Genomic DNA, 20,052 nt, shown 5'->3' with positions numbered 1-20,052 from the left:
GGCGTGGATGTCACAACAACGACAGACGACGTCACGTAGAGTCGACCGATGTTATCTACCGGCTCGCAGGGGGACTGCTATCAAAAATCTTCTGGATCCAGCCAGATGCCTTGAAGTTCAAAGGTAAGGAATCTATAGCTAGATGTCTATCACATACACCTTGCTGCTTGGTACAGAGGATAATTCTCCATGCCGCACATAAAGGAAACCTACTTCCCTCAACATGACAGTGTGGCGATAAATGAATTACTTTTCTTTGAGAAGGATCCATGAGTCATTTGGAAGCTCACATCTAGGTAGCCCAAAACATACCCTGCGTATGCATGCTTTTTCTCTCCAGACACCACCTTGTCAAAATGCAAAACAATAAATATCCCAAAACAAATCAGAATAATAGAGCAACATATAGAAACACAATTACATCAAAATGACAACCAAAAAACACACAATAACAGGAACCGAAGTTATGAATTTATAAAGATTTAAGTGGCAATAGTGCCAAAAGCACAAAATGGCAATGAGAGACCATGGTAATGGTAAAGCAGGACCTAGGAGCAATTGGACACTGACCGGAGTGAAGAGAGGGCTGCACACACTAACCAGGTTCTCCCTGGTCAAAGACTTTACCTTCTGATTTTAGTCCTTTAAGTCCCCATCCACCACAGAAGTAGTCCAGGTCACCAGATGAGGCTCTTAGAGCGTCAAAGGGTGTCGGGCAGAGGCCACAGCAGGGTTTAGTCCAGTTTCAGTTACAGGAAAAACCCTCTTGTAGCTTGTTGTGTCCCTGAAGCTTTGATAGGAGGTCAGCCTTATGAATGTTGAATTCCACTTCTTTGTACTAGGTACGAGAGGGAGAGCAGGTACAGTCTTCTAGGCTCTTTTAAAGTATCAGACAGCAGGTCTATCCTTTTCATATCTTTCACAGGTCCAGGAGTCTTCTGAATTGGGTGCCTCGAGATATCACATTTATGCTTATCACAAGCTCGTGGGTGGGAATGACCTCCGGGGATGCCCTAACCAATGGGGTAAAGGTTCTCATGGATAACCCTACCCACTTTGTGCATTTTGAGAAGGCAAAAGTCTACAGCCACACTAAAACTTGGGCTCGGAGTCTGGCTGTGTGCGTGGGGGTGAGGAAGTGTATTAGTGCACTATGGTAATCTTGTGTCTTCCCAAATCTAACCATCAAACCCTAAAATCCAGTTTGAGGCAGGTCCTGTACCCACAACAACATCAGAGACTGAATTCTGGAAGACCTAAAGATGAGTTTACAGCATGCAGACAGTGGATTGTTTTGGCATCCTGTTTCCTTAATTTAGTGCCTCGAATATAATATGTAAGCCCAGCAGACCTATCATTTAGGCTTTGACATTGTAATGTCAAAAAGGATGCTCACTGTGATTGGGGCCTGCCTGGTTGGGGGAGGATAGGTCAAAAGAAGGGCTGGACAAGTGTCATCTAACATTTGCCTGTGACAGGGAGGCCACTTTAAATTGTACCCCAAGTATCACATGAAAAAAAACATCAGACCAGTCAAGCAGGATGTGACATTCAAGCAGGAGACGACACTTTAATATTGAGGAAGGATCCTCACAGCCCTACCCTGCATATTCTGTGAGGTTCAGAGTGGTCATGTCTGCCTAATCGGGTTAGCCTATTGTTTGCTACTGGGAGCAAGGTCACACCTCATTCACTCCTATTCATATGCTAATTACTGGTTGGCAAAAGTGAGAGAGCAAAATGCAGATTCAGCTCTTCAGGCAGGGCAAAGGCGACTTTCTAAAAGACCCCTTTCCAAAAAAAATATTATAAACCAGATCACCAGTGAAGTGGGCCTGTAATAAATATTTCAAAAAGTCCAATAGGGACATTTGTAGCGGTTTCCTAGCAAGAAAAAAACACTTATTAAACTGAATATTGTATGCCAATGCTTTTTTCATGGAAAGGTCACCCCTGCTACAGTGAAAGCAATATGCTACTTACCAGTATGCATCTGTTCTTGGCATGTAGAGCTGCAGATCTACACACTATGCATAGATCGCCATCTGGTGATGGGCCCGGGTGTTTGCACTTGTTTTTTGTCCTGGAAAGTCTTTCGAAGTCACGATATAGGGGACTCCTCCTTTTGATCATAGTGCACGTGGGCATCGGTTCCATCCTCAGATTGTTTTTAGCCAGCAGGGAAATGGAGCTTTGTAAGAAACAAGAAAGATGTCCATGTATGCTGTATCCAAGTAAGATAATACTGGAACAAATAAAGGTAGGCGGGTGGGCGTGTGTAGATCTGCAGCTATACATGCCAAGAACAGATGCATACTGGTAAGTAGCATATTCCATTCGAGGCATATGAGCTGCAGATGACACACTATGCATAGATTGTATAGCAGTATCTCCTAGCGGCGACCACCAGTATCTGTTGCAGTAGTTTGAAATAGTGTTTTGAGTACAGCCTGGCCCACACTAGCTTGTTGTTTAGTTTGCACATCGACACAATAGTGTTTTGTGAATGTGTGCGGTGTAGACCATGTAGCTGCTCTGCAGATATCATCTAAGGGAATGTTCCCTAAAAATGCAATTGAAGCCCCTATCTTTCGTGTAGAGTGGGCTTTAGGAGTAACAAATAATGTACGTTTTGCTTTGTGGTAAGAAATTTGTATGCATTTGACAATCCATCTAGCTATCCCAGACTTTGATATGGGGTTGCTCTTGAGTGATGAGGAGACACGAATAGTTGTTTGGTCTTACGAAAAGTTTGTGTTCTCTTGATGTAGTACAGCAGTGCTCTTTTGACATCTAAGGTGTGAAGAGCTCTTTCTGCGACTGTTTGTGGCTGCGAGAAGAAGAAGGGCAGCTCCACAGCTCGATTGAGGTGGAAGGGAGAAATGACTTTAGGGAGGAATTTAGGATTAGTTCGGAGAACAACCTTATTATGATGCATCTGCAGAAAGGGTTCCTGAATGGTTAGTGCTTGTAGTTCGCTAACTCTTCGTAGAGAAGTAATGGCTACTAGGAAAGCAGTTTTCCATGTTAAGAATTGTAGCTCACATTTATGTAGAGGTTCGAATGGAGGCCCCATTAGTCTTGTGAGAACGATGTTTAAGTTCCACACAGGTGAAGGTGGTACTCTGGGGGGAATTATTCTTTTGAGTCCTTCCATAAAGGCCTTTATGGCAGGTACTCTGAAAAGTAATAGATGTGGTCTATTTTGTAGATATGCTGCTATGGCAGCAAGATGCAGTCTCATAGGCGTGTAGGCTAAGTTGCATGTTTGGAGGTGTAGTAAGTAGCCTATGATGTGTTGGATAGACACATCTAAGGGATCAGTGTTGTTTTTATGACAGTAGATTACAAATCTTTTCCACTTGGCTGCATAGCATGCTCTAGTGGTAGGCAGTCTAGCTTCTTTAATGACGTTCATACAGTCAGGAGGAAGGTTAAGATAACCGAATTCTGGGACTTCAGGAGCCAGATCGCTAGGTTGAGCTGAGCTGGGTCTGGGGGTTAGATCTCTCCATGGTTCTGGGTTAAGAGGCGTGGAGAGATGTGTAATTTTTGGTGCAGAACTACGAAGAGTTCCAGCAATGTGGTGTACCATGGTTGTCTGGCCCAAGTTGGAGCAACTAGGATGAGCGTTAAGGAGTGTTGCTGTAGTTTGCGCACCACTAGTGGAATGAGTGGGAGAGGAGGAAAAGCGTACGCAAATCTGTCTGACCAGTTCATCCATATCGCATTGCCTTTGGACAATGGGTGAGGATACCTGGCGGCGAAGTTTGGGCATTTGGCGTTTTCTTGGGTGGAGAAGAGGTCTATCTGTGGTTGCCGCCACATCTGAAAAAACGGTTGAAGAACTTGTGGATGAAGTTCCCACTCGTGGATTTGTTGTGTTTGACGGCTCAACAGATCGGCTATTGTGTTTTGGACTCCTGGGACATGTTGGGCTAGAAAAATGTTCAGAGGTATGGCCCACCTCCATATGCTCTGTGTGAGCTGAGAGAGCTATAGAGAGTGTGTCCCGCCTTGTTTTTGTATATAATACATGGCTGTCATGTTGTCCGTGCGGACTAAGACCGCTTTGCCTGAAATGTGTTTTTGGAATGCTTTCAAGGCTAGGAATATGGCTAGTAGCTCCAGGTGGTTGATGTGGAGTAACTTTTGTTGAGGTGTCCACCTGCCCTGCATGGTGTGATGTAGTAGGTGAGATCCCCAGCCGGAGAGCGATGCGTCCGCTGTCATAACTATTTGAGGAATCGGCTCTAGGAACGGTCGCCCCTTTGGAGAGGTTTTTGGTGTTCCACCACTGCAGAGAACGATGGGTACGACAGTCTACCAACACCAGATCTGTTAGCTGACCTTGAGCCTGGTTCCATTGGCGCGCTAAGCACTCTTGGAGAGGGCGCATCTGGAGTCTTGCATGAGGCACTATGAATATGCAAGAGGCCATTATGAGTTGCATGAACACTTGAGCTGGAAGAGAGTGTTGTGGTTGGAATTTTGTGAGAAGAGCTTGTATGCTTGCTATCCAGGCAGGACTGGGATAGGCCAGCGCCCTGGAGGTGAATATTGTAGCACCGAGGTATTGTTGCGTGTGGGACGGTTGCAGCTGGGACTTGGCATGGTTTATTGTGAACCCCAGGTCGTGAATTTGTTGAATAGTGGCGTGAGTGTGTTGTACACACTGATTGTATGAGCTGGCTTTTATGAGCAAGTCATCTAGGTATGGGAAGACATGGATGTGTTGTCTTCTTAGGTGTGCTGCCACCACCGCTAGGAACTTGGTAAACACTCTTGGTGGTGTGGTGACTCCGAACGGGAGTACTTTGAATTGATAGTGCTGACCGTCCACTACGAATCGGAGATATTTTCTGTGAGCGCTGTGAATGGGAATGTGGAAATAGGCATACTTGAGGTCTAGAGTAGCAAGGAAGTAGCCCTGTGATAGCAGAGGGAGGAACTGCTGAAGTGTGACCATGTGGAAATGGTCTGAGTGTATGTATAGGTTTAGGGGTCTGAGGTCTAAAATAGGCCTTAGGGAGCCGTCCTTTTTTGGTATGAGAAAATAGAGGGACTAAACTCCCTTGTTTTGTTGGTGCAGGGGAACTGGTTCTATTGCACTTTTTTGTAGGAGGGAGATTACCTCCTGCTTTAGCAGTAACAGATGTTCTTGTGACATTGGATGCTGTTTGGGTGGTATGATTGGGGGTGTAGATGTTAGTTCGAGACAGTAGCCTGATTGAATTATCTGTTGCACCCACCTGTCTGAAGTGATGTTTGCCCAGGCAGGGAGGAATTAGTGGAGTCTTAACCCGACTGGAGTGGAATGGTCTGGGGGAAGTGGAGGGAAGTCATGGGGTGGGGGTGGAGGCAGAGCGGGAGTTGTTGTTCCTGCCTCTGCCTTTGCTGTTGTTCCCCCTGTAACGAAGCCTTTGGTAACCTCTAGTAAAGGTGGATTGAGTGGGAGCCTTGTAAGAAGTGGAGGGGTGATCAGAGGAGTACCCTCTATGGGTGCTTCTGAAGGATGAGCGACGAAAGGACAGTCTGGGAGCTTGCGACTGCAAGGCTCCCATAGATTTGGCCGTGTCTGTATCCTTTCATTTTCTCAAATGATACGTCCACATTGGGGTAAATAGGTGTTGCTCATTGAATGGCTGATTGAGTATGGAACTCTGGACCTCAGGTTTAAAACCTGAGATGCGTAACCAGGCATGCCTACGCAAAAGGACACTGGTGTTTATTGCCCTGGAGGCGGTATCTGCTACATCCAAGGCACAACAGATAGAGGTGTTAGTGATTGTTTTACCTTCCTGTAGGAGTTCATTGGCCCTGTTTTTATACAGGGAGGTGCTATATTATGGACTCAAGTTCATCATAATGTGCCCTTTCATACCTGGCTAACAGCGCTTGGGTATTAGCAATGCGCAATGTGTTTGCTGCCTGTGACGCTGTGCGTTTGCCAGAGGCGTCCAGGAGTTTAGATTCCTTATCTGGTGGTGGTACTCACCTGATGTTTGGGAATTGGCTCTCTTCCTAGCATTAGAGACTACCAAGGAGTCTAGTGGTGCGGGCCATTAATGTATGTTGGATCAGTAGGAGCAGCCTTCTACTTTTTTCTATTCTTGGGTTGATGCCTCGAGCCCTGACTGGGTCTTTAAAGATCTCTGGTGCATGCTTAATGACCCCTTTAAGCATGGGTAAAATGGAGGTGGACCTCTGTGTGGTGTTGAAAGTGTCCATGAGCAAATGTTCCTCTACTGGGTCTGTATGAAGGGCAACTCCATGGTACTGAGCAGCTCTGTGAAGGAGCTGGTTGAAGCCGATATTGTCCTCCGGAGGTGAAGGCCTGGAGGGATAGATGTCATCTTGTGGGGTGTAAGGGACGTCTGGGACACTGTAATCATCCCAGGGGTCTGGGGAACCAGTAGAGGTAGGGTCCCCAAGGAGTTGATCGTCCGCAGCTCCCCCTGCATCATCTGAAGTGTTGTCATCATCATCTACTGGGGTAGGTGATGGTGTAGGAGAGCGGTGTGGCGGGGAGGAGGAAGAGGAGAAGGGATCCTTAATGGAGAGGTAGCAAAGTCTCTCTTTTTCAGTGGTGGTGCCGGTGCAGGCGTTTCTAAGGGTCTTTTCTTGATGCTAAGCATTAAGTGACCAGTCTTAGGATCCTTCACAAGAGTATTTTGGGTAGGATCTGGATGAAACAGTTCTTCTGTGGGAGGCAGAACCTTCGGAGTCGACGACTTCGGTGCCGTAAGCTTTTTCGGCGCCGACTCTGTAGCAGTTCTAGTTTTGGAAACGTGCAGTTTCAGTGTCTTTATCCGATGGAACCTGTTTTTTCGGTTCCGAGGTCTTTGACTTCGAAGAATGGGATTCGGGGCCCTTTGGTGGTCGTTTTTTGGTCTGCTCCGAGGGTGTTGTCGGTGGCGAGGAACCGGTGCTAGCCTTCGACGCCGAGTGCTTAGATGTGGAAGCAGCGGTCGGCGTGGATGAGGAAGAGGAGGTCTTCTTTTTAGGTGCCTTAGTATGTTTTTCCGCACCGAGTGTAGACTGACTCGAGCCCGAGTCACCTAAAGGCTTAGTAAGCTTCTTTACCGGACCCGAAGGCGGGGCATGGGAAGCAGTGTCTCGGTGTGCACCTGGGCCCGAGGGTGAAACCGAAGCCTTTTACGATAGTGTCGAGGGGGGTTTGGTTGGGGGTCGACGTCTGTACTCACGGCCCTCTGAGCTGGAGTGAGGTCTTCGACGTCGGAGTCATCTGCTTCGGAGGCGCTGATGATGGCTTCTTCGACCCGACCTTGCTCCGAAACATAGACGCCTTCTTGGACGATGTCGTCGGGGATCGAAGATGGTGAGCGAGCCATTGTTCTTCTAGCTCGTCAGTCCTGGATCGTCTTCTTGGAGCGGAAGGAGGCGCAAGCTGGACAGTCTCTGGCCTCGTGCTCTGGTGAGAGGCAGAAGTTACACACCTCATGCAGGTCGGTGTGTGGAAACTTCAACCCACATCGAGGACACTTTTTGAATGGCGTCCTTTCCATGAGCCGGAGATGAGGCCCAGGTAGGCCCGAAGGTCTTAGTCGATGACCGGAATCGAAGACTTCAAAGTTGAAGGGTCGCGTGGATTGGGAAAACGCGATCAAAACAATACAGTCGAGAAGGGAAGGATTGTGCGTCGAAAGAGAAAACCGTTAACGGTTCCGAACTGGAGCGCGAGAACACACCCAAGCCCGATGGCGGAAAAAAACAATCTGAGGATGGAGCCGATGCCCATGCGCACTATGATCAAAAGGAGGAGTCACCTATCTCGTGACTTCCAAAGACTTTCCAGGACAAAAACAAGTGCAAACATCCGGGCCCAACACCAGATGGCGATCTAAGCATAATGTGTAATCTGCAGCTCATATGCCTCGAACATAGCTTTTAAGGCCTCTGCGTTGTAAGAACATGTTTAACATTAAAGTTTTAGATGTACTACTTTGAAATACCGAACACCGGGCCTTATGGGCAACAAGGACTACAAAGAGGTGGTTTAGTGATATTTAAAAGGAAGATTTGGGTCTGTTAGAAGGGGTTATTTTAAGAGGTCGAATTTGTAGTTTTTTTAAACTGCACAGCCAGGCAACAATGGGAGGCAGGTTTTCCAGTGATACTGCAGTGGGTAGCAAAATTGGTGCTGCCGCCCATTGGAATTTAATTTACAGACCCTGGGTACACCTGGTACTATAAACTAGAGACATATGAACAAATTAAATGTGCAAATCAGGAGTATACCAATCTGGTCAAGTTTGAGGGTGAGCATAAGCACTTTACTAGGGGCTAGCAGAAATAAAGTATTTAGAGTTCTCTGGCACCATAATCAGTCAATGCAAAAGTCTGGCAGAATACCTCGCAAAATATGGTCATTTCAATCATTTATCTAACAGAGATATGGCCCATCCAAAAATACCCAAGCCTTTGTAAGAACTGCACACTTGAAAACGGTACACTGAATCATCTTGAGGACGGGATAAAACTTTATGAGAGAAGACCAGGTGGTCACCTACATTATATGTGAAAAGAGTCATAGTCTACCTGACCAGATTCCAGAGATCTGCGAGGCTACCAAGAAAAGATGACAGACCATCTATCAAATTAAGTTATTCGACTGAAAGTCCACTAGAGAAGTCACAAGTGCAGAGGAGTGAAATGGCAATGCACGAATCTTGTTGACCCATACTTACCATGCAAATGATCAACAAGCTCTTCAACCATGGATGGAAATCAAGCTTGTGCAAAAAGCGCTAGTGAAACACCACCATGGCACTGTCAACTGCCAAAGGAGGTTTGTTTGGCTTTAAAATTTCCATTTTTCCCAAGGTCCCTTAGGCACTACAGCCACTGGTCATGTGACATTGGACCCCTCCCAGTGTCTGTAATCATGCACCATTCTGCACCTGGTCAATCTTCACTTACCTTTGCTGCAGCATTCAGGTCCAGCACCAGTTTGGAATGGAACTTTGGAATTTAGTAAAGCACAAAACTCGTCCTCGGAAGGACATCTCGGCGCTTGATAGCCAGACAGCTGCTCTATGCCATTAAAAGAGCCATGTCCTCAGATGTTTAAAACTTGAGTGCCCAGTGTTGCAGATATGCAGGATCCTGGTTTTTTACCTACTGGGCTGCCATCTCAACAAGCACCTAGTTAAAGCAACATATTTGTTCAGCTAAATGTGAGGTCTGATGGCAAGACGGTCACCACCGAAGGCCCTACTAATGCTCCACTGCTGCTCACAACTCTGAACGCAAGGAGTTCGGAATATATGCAGTTGAATAGAACTGGAAATTCCAGACCACAACCATCAAGACCCAACATAGAGGCCTGTTCTGGCTCTACGTTGCCACTACCCCTAACCATGAGATAGACCAGACTCAGTGAGTTCATAGACTCCAGGTCTTTCAGGCAATTACTTACTATTTATTAGTACTGAAAATGACAACAAACCTACCACTATAAATCTACCAAAAACTCTGCATAAAAATTATTTTGTGCATATGGCCTTTTAAAATGAAAAACCCAATAATAGGTACATTCAAATCTGGATTTCTCACAATGTGAACACAGTGTGTAAGTGGAAAGTGTACAGATATGAATTTTCCTGCTTGACCAGTTATATAAATATCAAACAAAGTTACTCTCTTATTGAGAGCTGGACCTTTTCCCTAGCACACCAGAAATATAAAACTGGTCTCAAGGTGCTAGAGATTTAGAAAGCTACTTCCAGTTAAGCTGTGTAGATCTACACAGAGTTTCATACTGCCCATTCCCTTTCAGCAGGAACCAAGCTGCAAACTTTATTTGGCTGGACCTTGACAATGTGTCTGCCAGAACGGCTTGTCTGAATCCAAAGCATTCTACAGTAAAAGGAGGACATCAGCACAATCATGGGACCAACCTAAGGACTGTAGCTGCAAGTCGCAGGGGAAATGGAGGCATGCCCGCAAACGGTCTGCAAGAAAACTTCAAGCCTACTTTTAATTACCGAATCTAATGATGTAGTCCAAAATCTTTCCATTATGAAAGTTTACATGAAATCGAGCACAGCCAAAGTCCAAAGCAGGGAACCTCTTCCTCCTGCACATTTAGGGTAGTAAACTTGTAGGTAAAAAAGCACTGTATCATTTACCCAATTTTTGCCGGCATGTAGAGCATCAGTGGCACAACTGGTGAATCATCATTTCCATAGATGATGAATCCCATCTCCATTAGTCGTCGTCTGAAGTAGCGAGTGTTCTCCGCCAATATCTGCACACACTCTTGACCTGGCGAGAAAAATATAGTTATTTACAGCAGAAAAAGCTTCAGAAAGTTTATTTCTGCTAAGTTTGCAGAGTTGTAAAGATTTCCAACTCTAGAAATTCATGAACCACTAACCTACTTTCCAAGCACAAATTCGAATTCATGAACCACTAACCTACTTTCCAAGCACGTTCAGCTCTGAGGACGAAAGAACTCTTTCCTCAAGAACGCACAGAGAGCAGGAATGGTCAGATGACTGGCTAGTGGCCAACATTATTTTGCAGGAAAGAGACTGCACGTCAGTACTACTACACATGCTACCTTATTTAAGAGTCCTTCATCAGTGGGTACATGTAATTAGTTATAAACCCTTTGCTCGAAGCAAAATGCTCTGGTTTCATGTGCCGAACAGACAGGAGATGTTTTGAACTTGCTTTTCTTCAAGCTCTGAACCAGAGAATTGTGCTTATGATTAAATTGATGTACTCCCTGAGGTAGGGCTCTACAGTGCGAAATACATTGTGGATGTATAAGAAATTATGTGATGAACACTATTATTGATTAACTTAATCATGATATTGATACATGCTCTACAGCTTCAATTGATCTGATATAAAAAAACAAGCATTGAAAATGCAATAGGTCTTGCCTTTGATTACGTTAAAGCCATTTGCTTTGCTAATAGTATTGTATAGCAAAGCAAATGGCTTTAACTTAATGAACGGCGAGACCTATTGCATTTTTAATGATTGTTAATGATTCGCAGTGTCTCCAGCCATGGTTTACCAGAGTGGGGAAGGGCACACACGGATGGACTCTGTTTCTAGCCTTGGAGATTTGTGTGATAACCTAATGCATTCTGGGAGTCGTGGTCTTGCTCTGCTCCCATTGGACTAATTAGACTGACAAACCTAAAAGCAATCATTTGTAGGTGAAGAGGTGAGACCTGGAGACGGGGTCCATAAATATCTGGAATGAGGTGGTCACTCTAATCGCTGATCCCGCCCATGCTGGCTCATGTCAGCCAGGGGAAGGCAAACCAGTGGCTCTCCCTGTTGAAGGAGAAGCCGTGGGTGCCACTGCCACCCCACATCTCTTCCGCGCTAGCAGGTTCGTACTTGAAATAAAAATGTGTGCGGGTCTCTCACAATTAGTAAAGCTGGTCAGAGCAGCTGTTATTTCATATCAAACGTATACAAACCAGGGAATCAGAGCACAGCCACCTTAGCTACGTATAGATGCTCTAAAATGAAGTATGAGGCTGAGCTCCGGCAGACACCTGCTCAAATTAAGCCCGGTCAAGGCATCTCCTTCTCTAAGCACCACCACTCTCCCAGGAGAGGGCTTGGTAAGGTTCTCTATCAACATGCGCTCCAGTGACCTAGCGAAATAACAGTTGTATACACCTTTATATAGCTCCTCTTTTCAGCCCTAGCGAGACAGCTCGGTAGTTTAGAGCTCCTACTACAGCGATGTACTCCCAGGATATACTTTCTAGTCCTGCTAAGACTACGTAGTGAGTTAAAGTGCATACAGCATATATTTGTGTACTACACAAAACTGTGTGTAACCTCAGGTGTCAGGGGTGTGCCTATTACAATATCTCAGTGGGTTCGTTCGTCTGCTTCAAAGATCTGTGCCTGCGTGGAATCCACATGCATAGGTTTCAACTCCAGTAGGATAGCTTACTGGGTTAATGCACCTGCAGCGCAACTCTGGATGTAACATTAAGGGTCGGTACGACAGCTCGGAGGGTTACAGCTCCTAGAACACATGTCTGTGCACACCCTGCAGGCCTCCTGCTTCTGTCCCATTACCACGGATCAGTGGGCCACTGTGAATGGCTACAGGGCAGCGTTGGTTATGGATTCCTACTCAGTGAGGTAGCTTAGTGGGTTATCATACATGCTGCACTCCTGAGTATACTCTGCAAGGGAGGGATGACTCTCAGTGGGTTTACCTTTGATGTTAAAATAGCTTCTCTGTGCACGCTAAAGCAAGTCCTAAACTAATTTAAAGTCATAGAGCTCGTGGGCTGAGGCGCCTACTGGATATTTGTGAGCTTCCTGCAAGTCAGGGTTGAAGTAGGGGCAGAGCCAGCTACAAGATTAACAGTGCTGGGAGAGAGTCCTGGTCCGTCGAGTTTATCCTTCATTACAAGGCCGACGGTGCGTGGGGTCAAAGAGACCCTCACCCCAAGGAGGGAGAGAAACCGGGGGGGGGGGGGGTTGTGGTCCGAGTCTGTCCGTCACCTCACACAGTGAGAGAGACATATGAAACGCATCTGAGTATGTCCCTCACCTCAAGAAGTGAGTGACAGAGGAGACTCACTCTCTAAATATATCCCTCACGTCATAGTATAGCAGAGACAGGTTTTGCGGCAGCACGAAGGAAGGCATATCACAGGGCACCTTAGAGTGAGGGGGGCAACAAAGCGAAAGCACGCCGCCATGCACGCGCGAGGACCATGCATACCAACATTTAAAACAGGAAAGTCGGAGACCGAGGGAGGGAAAGGGAAAGCGAAAGCACGCCGCCATGCGCGCGTGCACATCTGTCGCCAGTGTGAAAAATATAGTGCGGCCATGTCTCCCGCTGCGAGTAAAGCATCCAGTCGCCGTGTGCACATCTTCTGTCCTGTCCGTCCGCGTGCACATCTGGAATCTGTATTGATTCCAAAAGGCCCTCGCCATGGCGAAAGCAGTGCATGGCAGCTGCTAACGCCAGGCGAGACCTAAAAAGTACGGAGACATGCAAGATTTTGACAACAATAAATAACCTTTAAATGAGCAATGCATATCAGACTTGCAGTATCAGACTAGCTCCAGAACTTGGTTGATAACCCTTCCACTGTTTAACAAGTGCAATAGGCTAAAATGCACTTGTAAGTCGGCAGGTGGGACATCTCTCACGTTTGTGACAAAGTATCCAGTCTGCCAAACCCTCAGTAAGGCTGACCGTCTTTCACAGATTTCATACTAAACAATACTTATTTCTGACTACAGATGACAGCGCAAACCAAAGGAGCGGCCACCATGTCATGCACCATTTGGTTGAGCCCAAATGTTTTTGGATAGATTTTCTCTGATTACCTCTAAGTGTCCGGATACTCGTACTTTTGTTCTGGCCAACCTTGAAGCCATCGGCCCTCGTAAGACACTGAGAGCCTATCCTTTAATAGAGCCTAGGTGGAGAAGATGCCAGGCATACATGATGCTTCTGTCATCAAACAGATCTTAAAAAGAGCGACAGACCCTGAAAGTGGGCTATAACTCAAGTCAATGAAAATAACTCCTTATGTCAGCAAGCAGCATGGCCAAAAGTGTTGCTCAGATATGAAAGGCTTATCCTGTGTCACTTCTTTTGGCCTTTGAGAACTGACAAGGTGTCATGTCAAGAGCAGCTAGGTGACACCAGTAATGCTAGGCTCAAACGTTCTTTTGAAGTGGAGAGATCAAATTTCGTCACTGTGACCTGCCAATGATATTGGACAGAAGAGTTGATAAGTTTGCAGTCTGCGCTTATATCACTCCATGCTCTGAGGACTCTCTGCAGATATTTCTGAGGTAGATTACATTGTACCCCAACTACTTCCAGTTACCACACCCTGTTGCCTCTTACCCTCACAAGCCCTAGTTGTGTACACCCAGACTTACCTGCAGATCTCCCCTTAGAGTGCAGCTAGGCCCACCCTGCTTTCAGGTAGTCCCATGCTACCTCGAACCAATACAATTCATAGATTGTATATACTGTGGCCTATCTGGTCATAGGCACTTCCTACTGTCAGTTTTCTGGGTAGCGTGGCATCATGCTACCAAGCTCAAGGCCTTTTTTAGAGGAGGAAGTGGTTTAGAGCCTAGTGGCCGTGCATTTACACCATTGCCTACAAGCCATTGTTGAGCACACCACTTGGTGTCAAGTGGTAACACGGTTTCAATATCACCATGGGCCAATTACAATAAAGGAACAGAGTTAAGAAAAACGAATTCAGAGTGCTGTAAGAGTTAGGGGACCGTTAGGTGGTGGAAAAAAGTTGACTCAGATGGCCTCCGCGGTGGAAAACCTTTGTATGATTTTGGGCGTGGATGAGCATTCAGCCCTTGAACTATTAGATATATCTGCAGCATTCAAAAAAGGTATCACATACCATCTTACTCACCAGGCTGGAGGAGATAACGTATTGCATGTAGGGCACTATGGTGCAGATCATACTTAATGGACAGGTCACAGGCAGTATATCTTCAATATTTACACATGCCTACTAGTGCAATTAGTCAAACCTTTTAGCGTTTGGTGTATGAACTATACTGAAGACACTCAGCTTATTATCACTTTAGATAGGTCAGTGCTGACCCTTTGCAACCTTTCATTCTGTCCATGGCAGTGATCTAAGCATGCCTTCAAAAATACGCACAAAGAATGGAGGTGTTTTGGATAAAACACTATCGGCTCTGCAGTCAGCTTTCTGCCCGTCTTGCATGTCCCAGCTAATATGGTTAAGAATCTGGGGGTATAACTGGTGCAAGATCTCTCCCTACCTGGGTAGGTTAAGCAGAAGGCTGCAACTGGTTTATTAGGTCTCGCCTAGCGACGCAGCACGAAAGCGATGTCACTAGTGAGACCTATTGTTACTGACTTGCTTTGTAAGGGAGACAGGAGATGTGCACGTGCAGGACGGACTGCAATTGTGAATGCGCCCGTGAACACGCACGTACAGACACGCGATGTGCACATCTCCTGTCCCCCTTCCGTCCTCGCAAGCCTCATGCAATTTTACTTTCTTTTTTTAATGTGCACGGGCGCTCCAAGCGCGGCTCACTTTACACCTACAGCATGCCTCACACCACTAACCGGCTCTTGTGGAGACTCTGTGCTGCTCCTCGGCTGGTCTCGCGTCTTCAGCCGGTCATTAAAGTACGGCGAAGTCCGAACGCGCCGCTACTGGGCACGAGCCGCAGGCAACACGCCGCCAGGCTGACTCAATATGTTAGAATGCGGGCGAAAAGTTCCAGACCTCGCCCTCCCAGGTCTCCTCCCCGGCCCGTATGTGGAGCTGCTTTTAAAAGAGGTGCAGGGCACGTGGGTCTCCGGCAGTGCTAGTCACCTCACAGCTCTCTCTGACAGCCCCACTGAGCCGCAGCCATGTCGGACCAGGCCCCCTTGGGTGGGTGTGGCGTGTTTGCCGTCCTGGGTGGGTGTAGCGTGTTCCACTCCTGGGTGGGTGTGGCGTATTTCCCCTCCCCGCCCATATTTTTCATTGGCTTGTGTCATTGTCCACTGTAGACTGTGGCTGTTCTTTGCTCAATAGGCTTAGTAGTCCCTCCTTAGTACCACCTTGTCTCAATTTGTAACTTCCCATGGCGACACCCCCTGTTTCGAGTGTTGTTACTTGGTAGGCTTTGCTTTAATTACAGCTTCCCAGCACAGCAGGCAGGGCATGCTCTCTCCTCATGCTTTTTTTTTTTTATAGCATGGGCGCTGGCATTTGCAATGCAATCGGTCTCACATTTGCGAGAGTTTAAGCTATTGGTATTGTAAATGACAATTCCTTTTATTTATCGGTTTAAAAAACACATAAATAAAAGGCATGGTCATTTACAATGCCAATAGCTCAAACTCTCGTAAATGCAAGACCTATTGCATTGCACATGCTTGTTTCTTCTGTAGGTGCGCAAGAAGATTCTGCATGTCCTCCAAAAATAATATCCAGTGAGTGGTGATTCAAGTGACCATACTCAGTCGCTGGAATCACTGCAACTCTTTTTATGGGGCCTTTTAAGGGATTTGCAGAGGATACAGAATGCTGCTGCTCGAAGGCATTAGGACTCCCACGCTTCTTTGCATTCGAGTCTTTACAATCTTTGCACTGACTTCCAGGGGAAAAGAGTTATTTACAAGCCCTTGAGCCACATTTTAAAACAGTGCACAAGACTGTGTCGTACTATCTAGCACAAAAATTCATCAACTCTATAACTTTACTTTGGCTGCACCCCTTGATGCTCAGCTGTTGGTCTTGCGGGCAGAAACATCTCAGTTAGAGCGGCTAAACTCTGGAATTACCTCCCCCTTTTTGTGGAAGATTCCTTTCCTACTACAGTTTAGGAATAGTTTAAAGACTTGACCTAGGACTTACCCGTCAAGCCTTATCCAGAAATTATTGGTACTCTCTCATGAATATGTCGATACAACATTCACTTAATACCAGGACACCCATTGGGGTATTTGTTGCGCTACGGTCACCATGTAAAACGGATGTGAAAACAGATTAGAAGATCGTGATGGTAGTGTGAGGTGGTTTTATTTGTACCTATTGCAAGTATGACAGCAGGATGAATGCTCCCAAGACATCAACACCCCAATACATGATGGACAATGCTGAGGCTGCTTATGTCTGTAGTTTAACGTGGTCTCCAAGTGTTTCCAGGTGCCCCAATGGTAAATGCTTTCCCTATGCAAAACAATTTAAATAAATATATACCACAAACAAATCTACAAAACAATCGTCCGTAGTGGAACTCAAGACCATCAACCCAGACTATGTGACCTGGGTCCATCAAACTACCTACTAAAGCAACTCACTTAAGACAAGGTTGCCACCCCCGCTCCATGTCAGAGGGAATACAGGCTTTAAACTGAGTTTTCACGTAAAAAAAAATGTAATGGGAATGGTAGTGTCAGTTTGCTCCCACTGAACCAATAAGACTACAACTGAAAACAATATATGTAAAACAGTAGCACTAAGCTAGAATACTTGTGACCTGCTAAAATGTAGCCAAGTTGATAGCCCCGTTTAAAGTGAAATGGGAGAGTGCCTTTATTACTCAGCCATGTGCAGGTGCTATTTTTTTTACTGTTTGAAACGCATTACCAGGATGACCCAGATCACGTTCTAACATGGACCCTGCTGATAAAAAACACTCAACATGTTGAGCTCCTGCTGTTGGAATCTGTGGGTAACGCATACATCACAGGTTTGAATAGTTTGAAGCAGGCTCACTTAATGAATTCAGTATAATTAAACACTCAGTATCATTGCACTGGGTAACAGCTTTCACAAGACATTAATAATTAAGGTGACACCATAACTCTTAGTGGCAACAAACTGAATGCTACTGACCCACAATTCTGACTCACTGCCACGACTATATAAAGAGTCCTATCAACATGAAACCAGGGTCAAGTATTTTCCTAAAACTCTCACATATTGAGTCAACACTAAAAACTTGAATGACTTCTTTAGGAAAGATTTTCTGGGATTCCTATTTAAGAAAAACAAAGTTACAGCAGGCATTGGTAAGGCGTGTTCCGTTCTACCCACAAGTAGCTGCGGCACTGGCCTTAAATACTGAAGCAGTGACCACCTGCAGGATAGCATTGTCTGCATTGGTAATAGTTTGCAATTGTGACGTTGTACATCATCATTTTGGCTACATGAACAGTTATGCAGCTTGCTTGTAAAATCCCACAACACAATGGTTGTCTAGGGTGTGACTTTCAAAAGCCTACAGAGAACACAGGGATGAGGATAGAAAATATGTTATTGCATAGCGAAACAAACTGAAAAAGTGTCTGATATGAGGGTACCTTTGGCGCTCCCTCTCCAGGTCAAATGACAGATCCTGGACCTTACACTTTCAGGGACAAGCCTCTGCATTAGTGCAAGATTAGCGTGGCGCCAAGACCAAAATAAAAGTCATACTACCAGTTTCACATGCAGTCAGGCACTCAGGTCAGTGGTACATGTCTGTTTACCATGATTACCATCCCAAAAACTGTCCATTGACTCAAAAGACCTGATTACCTGGAGCATAAGAACCAAATTAAGGTCCCAGTGAGGCATAATAAAGGGTGCCGGATGTAACTCTTTCAAAAAAACACAACAGGAAACTTAACCAGGAGTGCTGATCAGGCAAACGTATAAAGACCGATAAGTAATCTTTATTGGTGCCTATGGAAAGGTCTTGCCGTGCCCAGGACAAACAAAAGTACATCAGAAAGCCTCACCTGAAGCAGATCAACTTAATGGTCCTCACACCATGCGGCAAAGTTTGCCCAGTAGCCTCAATATATTGACTTGGTGGACAAGCGTCAAGCAGCCAAAACGACATCTGCAGGTTGGCCATAACCTGGCACCTGGTTGCACTTAGCTCCATGCAAGTCCTTAGAAAGAGGTAGACGGAGGGGAGGGCAAATGCTAAAGCGTAGCGGCTCAGAGTACCAAAATCGCGTCCAAGAGTCATTTTGGCATCCTTCAGCGACCACCAAAGTTCCTGGGGCATCTCTTCTGAAACACTGAAGTTGCCCACAAAAACTCCACAGTGTTCAGCCATCTGAAGGCAGAGATTCCACTGCAGAGATACTGGGAATGAGGCAAACCCATACACATAATAATACAATAACAAGCTCAAAAAAACAGTAATTTAATCTGAATGTCCCAGACTCATTGCAGGGTTCAAATGGCTTTGCACCACACTGTATCCAGGACAGCTCCTATAAAGGGAATCCTCTACACTAGATGAATATGGGATTTTGGCATGCTAATCGAGAACCCCTGATAGGACAGCAGGGAAACAGTAGTCCGTAGGGGGTCCATGATTTAGACAAGTCAACCTTCAACAGCCAGTCATCTATGTACAGGAGTAGGTGTTCTCTTGACCTGCAAAGATGAGCTGCGACCACCGCAGTAGTCACCTTCAGAAATATCCAGGAAGCGGAGATGATGCCAGTGGAAGTGTTGGGACTAAACAATAAAAAGAAAATGTATGTGGGTACACAATGTATTGTGCTCGCTACACCGCCAGATTCAAGCTATCCTGGCTGATGAGGGGTGATTCCCTGAAACCAGTCCTAAGATGCTTGTCTCTGGTCCAGGGAGGACCTGGCCTGGCAGTTCGGGCTAGACTTTTCCCATGAGGAACAGGGTCAAGACTGATTTGCATATGGCTGAGTCTAAACTGGAATGGCGTGGCATGCAAAAAAATACGATGGATTTAACCCAGATCTGTGACTGAGTGTGAATGTTTGATTGATTCAGCATTCCGTCCATCATCTGTTCTTTTAGCAGCTTTATTACTGGACACAAGAGATTTGACCAGATCACACCTATGCTGCTATTCCTCAACTGTCTTTCAATCGGCTTTCTATTGAAATGAGCGTTCAATTAAAAACTGTCTGCACAATACAAAAAGCCATGCATTTCTGTTTGCTCATCTACCAAACATAAAGCTCGGGCCAAAAAGAGGTTCAAGAAATGCAGTCCCTTCTCCAGGAGTCTCCCACCTTCAAACCAGAATACACGAACTAATCATTCTCAGGAAGTGGTACAAGAATCTTGAACTCCCATCCTCCAACCGTCCATATGACCCTTTTGCCATGCTACCCTCTAGAAAGGAACTTAAGAATCTTCTTTTTGAATGAAACTTGGGCCTGATCTATGATCTCCCACACTCGAACGCCTGTGTTTCACTTTTCCTGTGCTGTATGGCAAATATCGCCTTGCGATGATTGTTGGCAACTGTACTCTTGTAAAGAGCTCTGATGCCCCTGGGCCATGTTTGAGCTCTATAAAACCACGAAAATAAAAAAATAAATGCCACAAATATGTAATAAGGTGTAAAGTGCCACGAAATGGTATATTCTTCCCCATTAGCTCCTCTTCCCACATTGACAGTTCTGAACATGACACGATTCTCACTCACCCCTACAGTGTCATATTGCAAAGCATTATTGTTCCTGATGCGCTGGTCTCTGGCCATGAAGGCACCATATAAACAAGGCGACGTAAT

The 20,052-nt window shown here is 45.8% G+C and overlaps 1 protein-coding gene across 1 annotated transcript in view; it reads right to left on the bottom strand.

Annotated features, from left to right (window-relative positions):
- The window catches only part of SPTLC2 (serine palmitoyltransferase long chain base subunit 2), a 384,930-nt gene that overhangs the window by 45,865 nt on the left and 319,013 nt on the right, over nucleotides 1-20,052 (bottom strand). Inside the window, exon 10 of the mRNA XM_085626636.1 lies at nucleotides 10,155-10,290. Coding sequence (XP_085482762.1) covers nucleotides 10,155-10,290 — 136 coding nt within the window. The remainder of the gene's footprint in view (nucleotides 1-10,154; nucleotides 10,291-20,052) is intronic.

Source organism: Triturus cristatus, chromosome 9 (genome assembly GCF_964204655.1).
Source record: "Triturus cristatus chromosome 9, aTriCri1.1, whole genome shotgun sequence".
NCBI classification, from domain to species: domain Eukaryota; kingdom Metazoa; phylum Chordata; class Amphibia; order Caudata; family Salamandridae; genus Triturus; species Triturus cristatus.
The sequence above is the reverse complement of the archived record's forward strand: the minus strand, read 5'-3'. Positions and strand labels throughout refer to the sequence as shown.